This window comes from Scyliorhinus torazame, chromosome 20 (assembly GCF_047496885.1).
Source record: "Scyliorhinus torazame isolate Kashiwa2021f chromosome 20, sScyTor2.1, whole genome shotgun sequence".
Classification (NCBI taxonomy): domain Eukaryota; kingdom Metazoa; phylum Chordata; class Chondrichthyes; order Carcharhiniformes; family Scyliorhinidae; genus Scyliorhinus; species Scyliorhinus torazame.
In genome coordinates, this window is record NC_092726.1 from 24,430,206 (window position 1) to 24,445,307 (window position 15,102).

General features: G+C 51.6%; 1 protein-coding gene across 1 annotated transcript in view; it reads right to left on the reverse strand.

The window, feature by feature from the left end:
• LOC140396979 (bone morphogenetic protein 1-like) overlaps window positions 1–15,102 on the reverse strand; it is a 409,856-nt gene that overhangs the window by 342,973 nt on the left and 51,781 nt on the right. The window contains 3 exon segments of the mRNA XM_072485982.1: window positions 5–147; window positions 2,151–2,247; window positions 3,778–3,947. Coding sequence (XP_072342083.1) covers window positions 5–147; window positions 2,151–2,247; window positions 3,778–3,947 — 410 coding nt within the window.

Consider the following 15,102-nt stretch of genomic DNA (forward strand, 5'->3'; position numbering starts at 1 on the left):
TTACCTTCAGAACCTGGAGGTCATTTAGTGCTAGCACAGTGTTGTCAGGGCTGTACGTGGAAAGGCTAGTGTCTTCGCCAGATTCCAAGAGGTCCCCGGGGAACAGGTCACACCGACTCCGCTTGATGGCAGCAACTTGCGATTGAACTGAGGACATGAGAGTTAAATGATGGCTAATTGTACAGTTCAGAAATCACGCAGGTTCTGTCACGATTACAGCAATCAATTGTACTAGTCGTTTCTGCCTCACAATGGAGAGTTTAGACCAAGTGCATTTGGATTAGCGGGCAGGAGGTAATTGGATCAAAGATGTATGGATGTCATTCAACTCCATTTTAAAAGTCAAATTATCCATCCTCATCTTTGTGTTTTCATTATGAATCCCTGAGCCGCACTTATAAGGGTAATAAATACGCTTTCATATTGAGCTCTTAATTCAGACCCTCAAATTGAATTGACTGGGAAATTATTGACCTGCTGAGGAAATCGGATAAGCAGCAGGAGAGAGAAGACTGTTACTCTAGCTGGCACGGTGGGACTAACACCCACAAGGAATGGTGCTGGCTCCTCAACTATTCACGCTATTTTTTAAATGATGATGATGGGATGGAAAGCCACATATCCAAACGTACCAAAGATCGGCAACAGTGTAGGCGGAAACAGACAATTACACTAAGAGACATTAATAGGTTCAGCAAACGGCGGCAGGTTGATGTCAGTATGCCTGGAGAACGAGATACGTCCTAAATGGTGAAGAGCTGGAAACAATGCAGATCCAAGGGGCTAGCAGACCCAGGGGAGCGGGAATAATAATAATTATAATCTTTATTGTCACAAGTAGGCTTACATTAACGCTGCAATGAAGTTACTGTGAAAATCCCCTCGTCGCCACATTCCGGCGCCTGTTCGGGTACACGGAGGGAGAATTCAGAATGTCCGATTCACCTAACAGCACGTCTTTCGGGGCTTGAGGGAGGAAACCAGAGCGCCCGGAGGAAGCCCCACGCAGACACGCAAGAATAGGAAGAGGCCATTCAGCCCCTCGAGCCTGTTCTGCCATTCAATGGGGGGTGCTGGGGGGGGGGTTGGCACCGTTTGTGAAGGAGATAGGGCGGGGCGGTTCTTGCATTCCTTTTTCGTGTCAGTGCATAAAAATCTATTCAAGGATTTGGCTTCTTTTTTATGGGGAGGTCTTTGTTGCCGGGGATGAGGAAAGCGGAATAAAAATGGGGAGGTCTCGCCGTCGGTTTGGGAGGTGCTGAAGGCGGTGGTGAGGGGCGAGATCATTTTGTTTAAGGCGCAGGTGGATAAGGAGGCAAGAGAGGAGCGGCAACGGTTGGTTGACTAAATTCTGGGAGTTGACAGAACGTATGCGGAGGATCCCACCCCGGAACTATTGGCAGTAGAAAGGAACTGCAGACGCAGTTTGGCCTTTTGGTGGGCAAAGGGTGTGGTGTACGAATATGGAGAGACGACCAGTGGCTTGCTAGCGGGATAGCTCTTCCAGCATGCGGCCTCCCGGGAGACTGTTCAGGTCCGGGATGGGAGGAGGTAGCTGGTGGTTGCACCGGAGCAAATGAATAGGATAGTTGAGAAGTTTTATAAGAGATTGCATAGGTCGCAGCCCCCGGTGGATGAGTCAGATATGGGGGAGCTTTTGGAGCGGCTGGAGTGTCCCACAGTGGAGGACGAGAATAGGGTTGGAGGAGACAGTAGGGATTGAGGAAATTCTGACGGCAGTAGGGAAGATGTAAGTACTGGGGCTGGATGGATTCCCGGTGGAATTATTTAAAAATAAATTTAGAGTACCCAATTATTCTTTCCAATTAAGGAACAATTTAGCCTGCACATCATTGGGTTGTGGGGGCGAAACCCACGCAGACACGGGGAGAATGTGCAAACTCCACATGGGCAGTGACCCGGGGTCGAACCCAGGTCCTCGGCGCCGTGAGGCAGCAGTGCTAACCACCGTGCCGCCCTTTACCAATTATTTTTATCAAATGAGTTTCTCTTCTCGCAAGTAAACTATGTGGGCAAACAGTCTGAAGCACATCTTGAGCCTTTGTGCACAAGTCGGTAAAACATACATATAGTCAACACGGGGCGTGAATTGAAATAAAACCAGAAATAAGCAGAGCGTGCAGTCCTACCAGAGGATGGGACAGTCAGCGCAGGGTCACCGTAGTAGGTGAAGGCTCCATTCTCAAACTTCAGACCCTCTTTGCTGATGTCCACCTCCACGCGCCCCTGTTAAAACACAAGATGCTCCTTTTGTATTTCATCGTGAAATCAACGCGTCAACACTTTGTGACACAGTGCAACATGCCAAGACAGTTAGATGCACGGGGGCACATGGGAATGGCAAAAAAGAGAGCGAGAGAGATATAAAAACAATGTTCAAGATTGCTAATTAGCAAAGATCAATAATAATAATCTTTGTTAGGGGGTACTGGGAGGGATTTGCAGGGGTCATGTCCCGGGTACTGAAAGCAAGGGTGGTGATGAGTCCAGAGGTGGCAATTTTCGGGGTTTCGGAAGACCTGAGAGTCCAGGAGGAGAGAGAGAGGCAGATGTTCTGGCCTTTGCTTCCCTGATAGCCCGGCGACGAATACTGCTGGCATGGAGGGACTCAAAACCCCCGAAGACCGAACTATGGCTTTCGGACATGACAAGTTTTCTGGGTAAGGAAAAAAAATCAAGTTCGCCTTGAGGGGATCTGTATTGGGGTTCGCCTAATGGTGGCAACCATTCATCGACTTCTTCGCGGGAGATTGTTGAAAGTCAGCGGGGGGGGGGGGGGGGGGGGGTACACAGAGGGAGAATTCAGAATGTCCAAATTACCTAACAGCACGTCTTTCGCGACTTGACAGAGGAAACCGGAGCACCCGGGGGAAACCCATGCAAACACAGGGAGAACGTGCAGACTCCGCACAGACAGTGACCCAAGCCGGGAATCGAACCTGGGACCCTGGAGCTGTGAAGTAACAGTGATACCCACTGTGCTACCGGGTCGACCAGTAAGTTTCCAGAAACTTGAAAGATCAAGTTTCCAGGTCGCTACCACTGAAGCACCAGTGTCCCACACGCAGCCATGCACCGAGGTACAGCTGATAAGCAATGTATTTGAGCCCTCAAATTCCTTCTCGCAAAATAACTTGCATTTATATACTTATATTCACAACCATAGGGGACCCAAAGTTGTTTACAACTGGGCACTTAAAACAAAAATGTCATGCAATGTAGGAAATGAGGCAGCCAATTTACACACAGGAAACTCCCGACAAACAGCAATGATGAGGATTGGCTCACTGGCAGGAGGGGTGGAGTGGGACTGCCATGCATGTGAAACATCACAGCCAGCCGTCCTCTGTTGCCCACTGCCCCAAGCTCCACCTGCCCCCATGGGTAACACTGACATTTCTGTTATTCAGATCACTTCACTGCGATACGCCGACTGATTGTATTGTGCTTTCTGACCCCCAGATGCATCCTCTGCTTCCCAAACTCCAGCCATCTCTCCCTGCTCCTCACAACCTTGGTTCCTCCAACCCTGCACTTCCGGTGCCCTTATTGCCTGCAACTGAACACCCACTCACGTTCCTTCTGACAATTTCCGTACTCTGAATGCCACATTCCACCATTTGCATGGGATTATATAGGATGTGCGTACGCACAGGAACAGGCCATTCGGCCCAAACAGTCCGTGTTGGTGTTCATATTCCACACGAGCCTCTTTCAATATTTCCTCATCCAAATTGATCTCGGAACTAAACCCACCTGCAGCACCAGGATGAAGTAGTCAACGGGCTGATTCCACTGGTACAGGTAGTGCGCTGGAGCCAGCTTGTCATTTTCATCAAACTTCACCTCCTGGCTGACACTCGGGTGCTTGAGCAGATGGAGCAGAACCCGCTCCGAGACTCGCGAGGGGCTGAACAGCTCAACTTCTGCAAAGGCAACCTGCGGTCATTATAGCAGCAATTTCAACGGTAACATGCTCACATACGCGAGTGTATGCCGACTGGCGCACTCCACAGCGGCTAACAGAGTCACAGATTCTTGGGAGCAGAGGGGTTTTATAACCCCACAGAAGAACCAAAACGATTTCCATGGTAAATAGACTGTCGGTCATGTTTGCCTTTTAATATGAAATCACATCGGGGTGCAGGAGGAGTGACCAATAACTGAATGCCATTATTCAGTCTAGGCCTCTGTATAATTGTATTCAAGTGGGGATGGAACCATGTGAGCCTTTAATATTGTGCGATACACCTTCTATGGGATGTCCTTAATTCACCTTCAGTGACAGAAATCTTCCCACCAGTACGTGTACACACACAGACGTACACACACACATGTACGTATGTACACACACAGGTACGTACGGACACACACACACGTACGTACGCACGGACACGTGCGCGCAGGTACGGACGGACACGCGCGCACACACGCATGTACGTACACACGCATGTACGTACACACGCACGTACGTACACGCACGTACGTACACGCACGTACTTACACACACGTACTTACACACACGTACGTACGTGTGTGTACGTACGTGTGTGTACGTACGTGTGTGTACGTACATGCGTGTGTACGTACGTGTGTGTGCGCGCGTGTCCGCTCCGTACCTGCGCGCGTGTCCGTCCGTACCTGCGCGCGTGTCCGTCCGTACCTGCGCGCGTGGCCGTCCGTACCTGCGCGCGTGGCCGTCCGTACCTGCGCGCGTGTCCGTCCGTACCTGCGCGCGTGTCCGTCCGTACCTGCGCGCGTGTCCGTCCGTACCTGCGCGCGTGTCCGTCCGTACCTGCGCGCGCGTGTCCGTCCGTACGTACATGTGTGTGTGTGTGTCCGTACGTACCTGTGTGTGTACATACGTACATGTGTGTGTGTACGTCTGTGTGTGTGTACGTACTGGTGGGAAGATTTCTGTCACACACACGTACGTACACACACGTACGTACACACACGACTGTACACGCACATGTATGCACACATGTACACACACACACATAAGTACACACTCACACATACACACACTCACTCCAAATCTGGATGGCCACACACGCCAGAGCGGGCTTTCTCAATCTTAAATCTGACAGTAGCATCCGACTGAATCGCCAACCTCACCGCCACATTGACCACCCCACCTTTGCCAAACTAAAAGCCAGAGTCTGACAATCCAGCTGCTCAGCATCCTTCAAACTCAGGACTTTAAAGCAGGGCTTTGTGGAATAACAGTTGTTGTTGCGTATTTATTTTTTAGGCGGGGGGGGGGGGGGGGGGGGGGGTGAGAATGGGCGGGGCTCACAGACACTGCCTCCTATCACCTTTTTTTTGGGGGGGGGGGAATGGGCGGGGTTCACAAACACTGCCCCCCATCACCTTTGCCCACATCCGGTCCCCAGCAGAAACTATCTCCCTACCTCTGGATAAGAAGCGCTGAGAGGCTTATAACAACTGAGGTGAAATCTTGCCCTTTACATCCATGTCAGGCACCTTAAAAAACGAGACGTCTTCCTTCTTCAGCACGATGGAGTTGCTGATGGAAGCAGGGTTTTTTTTTCACCTTGACCTCTGCTGCAGAAGGAACAGAAAAGTAAAAACCAAAATGGGAGCGACTTGAGATTCTTTTTCGAAGTTTTTTTGGGAGTACCCAATTCTTCCCCCCCTCCCCAATTACGAGGCAATTTAGCGTGGCCAATCCACCTACCCTGCACATTTTTGGGTTGTGGGGGTGAGACACACGCAGACACGGGGAGAATGCAAACTCCACACGGACAGTGACCCAGGGCCGGGATCGAACCCGGATCCATGGCGTTGTGAGGCAATGTCGCCCTTGCAAGAGTAAGCTCGCAGGGCACATAAAAACGACGGGACTGTAAAAATTTCTATAGGTACGTGAAAAGAAAAGAAAATGGCCAGGACAAACGTAGGTCCCTTAGTCAGAAACAGGAGATTTTATAATGGACACACACACACAAAGAAATGGCTGCGCAACTAAATAAATACTTTTGTTCTGTCTTCAGAATTTTTTTTAAAAATTATAAATTTAGAGTACCCAATTATTCTTTTTTCCAATTAAGGGGCAATTTAGCATGGTCAATCCACCTAGCCTACACATGTTTGAGTTGTGGGGGCGAGACTCATGCAGACACGGGGAGAATGTGCAAACTCCACACAGACACTGACACAGGACCGGGATCAAACCCGGGTCCTCGGCGCCGTGAGGCAGCAGTGCTAACCACTGCGCCACCGTGCTGCCCCGGTCTTCAGAAATAATGATGCAAATAAGATACCAGAAATGTTGGGGAACGCAGGGTTTAGTGAGAGGTGGGGAAACTGAAGGAGATCAATATTAGTAGAGAAATGGTGTTGGGGAAATTGATGGGATTGAAGGCTAATAAATACCCAAGGCCTATGTCCCAGTACACTTAAGGAAGTTGATCGAGAAATAGTGGATGCATTAGCGGTCATCTTCCAGGATTCTATTGACTCTGGGACAGTTCCTGCAGATTGGAGGGTAGCGAATGTAACTCCGCTACTTAAAAAGGGAGGTCGGGAGAGAAAACAGGGAATTATAGACCAGTAAGCCTGATGTCATAGTGGGGGAAATTCTAGAATCCATTATAAAAGATTTTGTAGCAGAGCACTTAGAGAACAGTGGCAGGGTCGGACAGAGTCAGCATGGATTTATGAAGGGGAAATCATGCTTGACAAATCAACTGGAATTCTTTGAGGACGTAACTAGTAGAATTGATGAGGGGGAGCCAGTGGATGTGATATATTTAGACTTTCAAAAGGCTTTCGACAAAGTCCCGCATAAAGAGATTGGCGCGTAATTTAAAGCGCATGGGATTAGCTTTAGTGTACGACATGGATAGACAACTGTTGGCAGACAGTAAACAAAGAGTAGGCATTAACGGGTCTTTTTCAAATTGGCAGGCAGTGACTAGTGAGGTACGTCAGGGATCAGTGCTGGGACCCCAGCTATTCACAATATATATTAATGGTTTGGACGAGGGAACAAAATGTAATATCTCCAAATTTTCGGATGACACAAGGCTGGGATGGAGTGTGAACTGTGAGGAGGATGCAGAGACCATTCAGTGTGATTTGGACAAGTTGAGTAAGTGGGCAAATGAATGGCAGATGCAGTTTAATTTGGATAAATGCGAGGTTATCCACTTTAGGAGCAAAAATTAGAAAGCAGATTATTATCTGAATGGCCATAAATTAGGAGAGGAGAATGTGCAACAAGACCTGGGTGTCCTCATACACCAGTCGCTGAAGGTAAGCATGCAGGTGCAGCAGACGGTAAAGAAGGCACATGGTGTGCTGGCCTTCAGAAGGAGAAGATTTGAGGATAGAAGCAGGGATGCGTTGCTGCAATTATACAGGGCCTTGTTGAGGCCACCCCTGGAAAATTGTGCAGTTTAGGTCTCCTTTACTGAGGAAGGATGTTCTTGCTCAAAAGGAGTGCAGCGAAGATTTACCAGGCTGATTCCTGGGATGGCAGGACTGATATATAAGAGATTGAGTCAGTTAAGATTGTATTCAGTGATAGACGTCACGGTGTTGCAGTGGTAGCACAGCTACCTCACAGCGCCGTGGACACGGCTGTTGAGTTGGATGATCAGCCATGATCATAATGAATGGCAGATCAGACTCGGAGGGCCGAATGGCCACCTCCTGCTTCTATAAGCAGGTGAAGTCAGTATTATTGAAGGTGGAGCTAGATAAGCTCATTGGGGAGAAAGGAATGGGAATGGAAGAGGTCCGTGTGGACCGGTTCGGCAGGCAGAAGGGCCTGCCCTTGTGTGCGGTGAACACCGAGTGGTCCTGGTAAGAATGGGTTCAGTGAAACGATCACTAATTTTAAAAACCCTCCCTCCAAATCGCCCGGCTGTTTCAACTCACAATTATCCGACTCGTCGAGGATCTCAGACTTGATGATTTCTTCGATGACGTTTCCTAAACCCAGCACCGCGTAGAAGGGGTCACCGTCCCCCTCGTTGTTCACCTTCTGGACCATTGCCATGTGCGATTTACCTCAAGACAGAAACGTGGACAGATAGCTGTTATAACCACTGAACAGAGGTGGGCAACAGAACTGAACGGCAAAGTTAACACCAGCGAACGTGGGTTCAACACTAGCTGGCTTTTCTCTCTCTCCCTCTTTGACAATTGGAAGACCCCTTACCGTTGCAGACTCCCCATCACTGGGTCATCACATCAATTTCTCCCCGTCACGATTCCTTCCTAAATGCCCGCTTCAGAGAATCACCAAATCTTACAGCACAGGAGGCCATTGTGCCCACGTCAGCCCTTCAAAAGAACTATCCTGTTAACTCCACTCGTTCGCTCTTCTCTACCAGCTCTGCAATTTTGATTTGGGCTTTTCAAGTACCTATCCAATTCCTTTCATAAATGTTTCCAACAAATCTGCTTCCACCACACTTTCAGACAATCAATTCTCGATCATAACTGCATTAAGAAGAAACCATCGCCCCTCCCTCAGTTCTTTCACCAATTATCTTAAATCTACCTAAGTGATACTGGCCCTCCTGTCAGTGGAACTAGTTTATCCTCCTCTAACCATGAAAACCACACGCCTGTTAAATCTCCCCTCACCCATCTCTGCTCTAATGAGAGCACACCCAATTTCTTCAGCCTCTCCGCTCGCCCCCCCCCCCCCCCCCAAACCTTTGCTACCATCCTGACAAGTCGCCTCTGCATCCTTGCCAAGGCCCAGGCATCCGTCCAGAATTGGGCACGCCAGCTGGGATTTACTTCGTGACCTTTCTCTTTGGATGACCTGTTGTGTCACCGAAAGGCTTTCCACGAAGCAATTCTCGGATGACGACTGTTAACCTGTTCCTTCAGGTCTCCCCCTGCTTATCCACTGTGCTAAGCTTCCTGAAAAAGGCTGCTGCTTTTCCAGCCTTCAGTTCAATCGGCTGTGCACTTCTCCCTTTTTGATTTAAATCACTGGGTAAACTTCCTGCACCCACCAACAATAATTAGATGGATTGGGCGCTGGCCTTAATATAGTTACAGAGACATTTTCAAAGCTTTCCTCCGAATACAATTTATACAACAGTTTATGACATTGAAAGGCTCTTGCCAGCCATGGGCATTTATGAAATATATTTCAGCCCTCACGATTGCTTTGAAACCACTGCAGTTTCTTTAAGCCTCTATCTGCAGTGGATTTTGCAGGATGCGTCTCAGTAGTTATTGACCGTGCTTTTTGGCTAACACTGAACTGCTGGTGATGAAACAGGATTATGCAATTTGTGTCAACACGTGATGACAGCCAGAGTGAAGTATTAACAACCACGTCTTTCTGAGTAACGGCACTCAGCTCCTACTGCTGGGATCTGCTGCTATGTGTAAATTACAGCCCGGCACAGCAACACAGCACCGAATGGGCTACCTTACACCTGTTTCCTCTGGTGACTGACCCTCCTGCCACTGGGAACAGTTTCTCCCTATCTACTCCATCAAAACCCACGCAGAAAATGTCTATCAACTCTCCTCGCTCGGGACGTCCGGTGATGGCGGGCAGGAGGCGGCCGCACAATGGAGGGCCCCCGTTCAGGAACGGCATTTTCGGGTCATTAAGCAAAACCAGGAAGAAACAGTGAAGGCACAGTGAAGAAAAATGTCGAGGGTGAGCAAAAAAATCATCCGTAAAGAAAACAGCTGAAAGTCCGCCGGGGAGTGGAAAGGTCACTGCAGGGTCACCAAGGAAAATGGAGGCTGGAGCACCAGGGGAGGCCGCATTGCTTACGGCTGAAGAAATAACTACGGTGATGGCTGCGGAATTCGAAAGGCAGTTTACAGAATACATGGAGACAATGAGGAAGGAGATGAGAGAGGTTTTGAGTGCGCTGGTGGAGGAGGCGATTTCCGTTGACGAAGGCGGTGGCGAGCGCAGTGGCAGAGGTGCGGGAGCAAGGGGAGGCGCTGAAGGAAGTGGAGGAGACATTATTGCAGCACGGTGATCAACTTGCCTCGATGGGGAAAGAGATGCGGGAGGTGATGGACATTAACAAGGATCTGCGAGGAAAAATGGAAGACCTGGAAAACAGATCCAGGCGACAGAATTTGAGGATTGTGGGGCTGCCCGAAGGAGTTGAAGGACCGAAGCCAACTGAGTATTTTGCCGCGATGCTGGCAAAACTATTGGGGGAGGGGGAGGATCCCTCCCGATAAGAACTGGATCGGGCTCATCAGTCGCGGAGGCCTGTACCAATGGCGAGTGAGCCGCCAAGGGTAGTGACTCTATGCTTCCGTAGGTAGTGTGATGGAGAAGGTCCCGAGCTGGGCCAAGCAGAAGCGGGTGGTGCAGTGGGCTGGAGCTGGTATACGTGTATACCAGGACTTTATGGTGGAGCTAGCGAGGAGGCGGGCTGCCTTCAACCGGGTGAAGAGGGCACTGTACATTAGCAAGGTGCAGTGCGGCATTGTATATCCAGCGAAGTTGAGGGTGACTTACAAGCTCAGGGACTTTTATTTTGGAACGGCGGAAGCAGCGGAGGAGTTTGTGAAGGCAGAAGGACTGTGGCAGAACTGAGAAATTGAGAAATGGCCATGTGCCGATGTGACCTCAAGACTGACTGTATTTTCTTATTTTTTTGTTTCACTGCGTGCGGGTGTTTGGGCTTAAGGAGCCAATGTTGTATATATTTGGACAAGGGAAGTGATGGGACTTTCACTTGAAATGAGGGTTCTTTAGGGTGTAGGTGGATATGCGGGGTTTGTGTGCTAAAAGGGGATTTCTGGGCTTTCGTAGAGCCGGGCAAGTGGGAAAGGGACCTGGGCGGGGGCCTCCACGCTGGCCGGTTTAAGCCAGCCAGTGAACGGGAGTAAGGTGGGGGAGGGGCTGCAGCCATCGGAGCCTGGCAGAACAGGGTCCGAGTGGTCTAGCCGGGGTGGAAAGTTTGGGGGGGGGACGGACCGAGGTTGAGGGGAATTTTACAAGAGGCAGTGGACGGGAGGAGTTGGAGACGGGGGGGGCGTGTACAACTCTTGGGTATCATGTGCGGTACTCTTTCAGAGGTTGGATGGCGTTGAGTTGGGGGGGGGGGGGGTGGACTCTATAGGTCAATGGTGACCAGGGGCGGTCCCGGACTCCTTTTTTTTTCTCATTTGTTTCCACCGTGGGAGGGTTTGTTTTATTGGATGCATATTTGACAGGTGGGCCGTTGTTTGGGGTGGTGGGAGGATGGGATCGTTAAGGGGATTGATTTTGTATTTGTTACCGTTCACTGTTTGTGGGTGAGGTGTAAATTTTGAAGGAAAATGTGAAAATGGAGAATAAAAACATTTTTTTTAAAAGTCCCCTCCCTCTACCAAATGGAGAAAACCATCCCACCTCCTCCAGTCTCTCCATAAAGCTGAAGTCTTGGCTATTATTTCTGGTAAATCTTCCTAAAGTCTGATGCTCAGAATCATAGAATCCCTACAGTGCAGGAGGCCATTCGGCCCCCGGGCCTACACCAACCCTCTGAAAGAGCACCATACCTAAGCCCCTGCCCTAACCCCATAACCCCGCCTAACCGTTGGACACGAAGGGGCAATTTAGCATGGCCAATCCACCTAACATGCACATCTTCCTACTGTGGGAGGAAACCGGAGCACCCTGCCTCACAGCGCCAGGGACCCGGGTTCGATTCCGGCCTCGGGTGACTGTGTGTGTGAGGTTTGCAGTTTCTCCCCGTGTCTGTGTGGGTTTCTTCCCACAGTCCAAAGATGTACAGGTTAGGTGGATTGGCCACGCTAAATTACCCCTTGAAGAAAAAATGAAGACGCACGACGTCTCGAGCACACGTTTCCGAAGGTTCTTCCCAAAGCATCATGCCACCGAATATTTTTTTTAAATAAATTTAGCGTACCCAATTCATTTTTTCCTATTGGGGGACAATTTAACATGGCCAGTCCACCTACCCTGCACATCTTTTTGGGTTGTGGGGGTGAGATGAACGCAGACACGGGGAGAATGTGCAAACTCCACATGGACAGTGACCCGGGGCCGGGATCGAACCTGGGTCCTCGGCGCCGTGAACCAGCACCATACCAAAGAACATTTTTGCGACCAGACCATGCGTGCCAATCAGCTTATTTTAAAAATAAATTGAGAGTACCCAATTCATTTTTTCCAATTAAGGGGCAATTTAGCGTGGCCAATCCACCTACATAGAACATACAGTGCTGAAGGAGGCCATTCGACCCATCGAGTCTGCACCGACCCACTTAAGCCCTCACTTCCACCCTATCCCCGTAACCCAATAACCCCTCCTAATCTCTTTAGAAACTCAGGGCAATTTATCATGACCAATCCACCTAACCTGCACATCTTTGGACTGTAGGGAGGAAACCCACGCAGACACGGGGAGAACGTACAGACTCCGCACAGACAGGGACCCAGCGGGGAATCGAACCTGGGATCCTGGTGCTGTGAAGTGACAGTGCTATCCACTTGTGCTACGCAAATATAGAAAGCATGATGTTAAAAATTATGTACCCTGCACATCTTTGGGCTGTGGGGGCAAAACCCACGCCAAGACAGGGAGAACGTGCAAACTCCACACAGACGGTCACCCAGAGCCGGGATGGAACCCGGGATCTCGGCGCCGTGAGTCAGCAGTGCTAACCCACTGCGCCACAGCAGTGCTAACCCACTGCGCCACAGCAGTGCTAACCCACTGCGCCACAGCAGAGCTAACACCCTGCGCCACAGCAGTGCTAACCCACTGCGAGACAGCAGTGCTCACCCACTGCGCCTCAGCAGTGCCAACCCTCTACGCCACAGCAGTGCTAACCCACTGCGCCACAGTAGTGCTAACCCACTGCGCCACAGCAGTGCTAACCCACTACGCCACAACAATGCCAATGCACTGCACCACAGCAGTGTTAACCCACTGCGCCACAGCAGTGCCAACCCACTGCGCCGCAGCAGAGCTAACCCACTGCTCCGCAGCAGAGCTAACCCACTGCGCCACAGCAATAGTAACCCACTGTGCCACAGCAGTGCCAACCCACTGCGCCACAGCAGAGCTAACCCACTGCGCCACAGCAATAGTAACCCACTGCGCCGCAGCAGTGCCAACCCACTGCGCCACAGCAGAGCTAACCCACTGCGCCACAGCAATAGTAACCCACTGCGCCGCAGCAGTGCCAACCCACTGCGCCACAGCAGAGCTAACCCACTGTGCCACAGCAGAGCTAACCCACTGCACCACAGCAGTGCCAACCCACTGCGCCACAGCAGAGCTAACCCACTGCGCCGCAGCAGAGCTAACCCACTGCGCCGTAGCAGAGCTAACCCACTGCGCCTCAGCAGTGCCAACCCACTGCACCACAGCAGAGCTAACCCACTGCGCCACAGCAGTGGTAAACCACTGTGCCACAGCAGTGCTAACCCACTACGCCACAGTAGTGGTAACCCACTGTGCCACAGCAGTGCCAACCCACTGCGCCACAGCAGAGCCAACCCACTACGCCACAGCAGTGCTAACCCACTACGCCACAGCAGTGCCAACCCACTGCGCCACAGCAGTGCCAACCCACTACGCCACAGCAGTGCCAACCCACTGCGCCACAGCAGTGCTAACCCACTGCGCCACAGCAGAGCTAACACCCTGCGCCACAGCAGTGCCAACCCACTGCGAGACAGCAGTGCTCACCCACTGCGCCTCAGCAGTGCCAACCCTCTACGCCACAGCAGTGGTAACCCACTGCGCCACAGCAGTGCTAACCCACTACGCCACAACAATGCCAATGCACTGCACCACAGCAGTGCTAACCCACTGCGCCACAGCAGTGCCAACCCACTGCGCCGCAGCAGAGCTAACCCACTGCGCCGCAGCAGAGCTAACCCACTGCGCCACAGCAATAGTAACCTACTGTGCCACAGCAGTGCCAACCCACTGCGCCACAGCAGAGCTAACCCACTGCGCCACAGCAGTGGTAACCCACTGTGCCACAGCAGTGCTAACCCACTGCGCCACAGCAGTGCCAACCCACTGCGCCGCAGCAGAGCTAACCCACTGCGCCACAGCAATAGTAACCTACTGTGCCACAGCAGTGCCAACCCACTGCGCCACAGCAGAGCTAACCCACTGCGCCACAGCAGTGGTAACCCACTGTGCCACAGCAGTGCTAACCCACTACACCACAGCAGTGGTAACCCACTGTGCCACAGCAGTGCTAACCCACTACACCACAGCAGTGGTAACCCACTGCGCCACAGCAGTGCCAACCCACCTCGCCACAGCAGTGCCAACCCACTGCAACACAGCAGTGCCACAGCAGTGCCAACCCACTGTGCCACAGCAGTGCCAACCCACTGCAACACAGCAGTGCCAACGCACTGCGCCACAGCAGTGCCAACCCACTGCGCCACAGCAGTGCTAACCCACTGCACCACAGCAGTGCTAACCCACTACGCCACAGCAGTGCCAACCCACTGCGCCACAGCAGTGCCAACCCACTGCAACACAGCAGAGCTAACCCACTGCACCACCGCAGAGCTAACCCACTGCACCACAGCAGAGCTAACCCACTGCACCACAGCAGAGCTAACCCACTGCACCACAGCAGAGCTAACCCACTGCACCACAGCAGAGCTAATCCACTGCACCACAGCAGAGCTAATCCACTGCACCACAGCAGAGCTAACCCACTGCACCACAGCAGTGCTAACCCACTGCGCCACAGCAGAGCTAACCCACTACGCCACAGCAGTGCCAACCCACTGTGCCACAGCAGAGCTCACCCACTGCGCCACAGCAGTGCCAACCCACTGCGCCACCGCAGAGCTAACCCACTGTGCCACAGCAGTGCTAACCCACTGCACCACAGCAGAGCTAACCCACTGCACAGCAGTGCTAACCCACGGCGCCACAGCAGAGCTAACCCACTACGCCACAGCAGTGCCAACCCACTGTGCCACAGCAGAGCTCACCCACTGCGCCACAGCAGAGCTAACCCACTGCGCCACAGCAGAGCTAACCCACTGCGCCGCAGCAGTGCCAACCCAATGCGCCACAGCAGTGCTAACCCACTGCGCCACAGCAGTGCTAA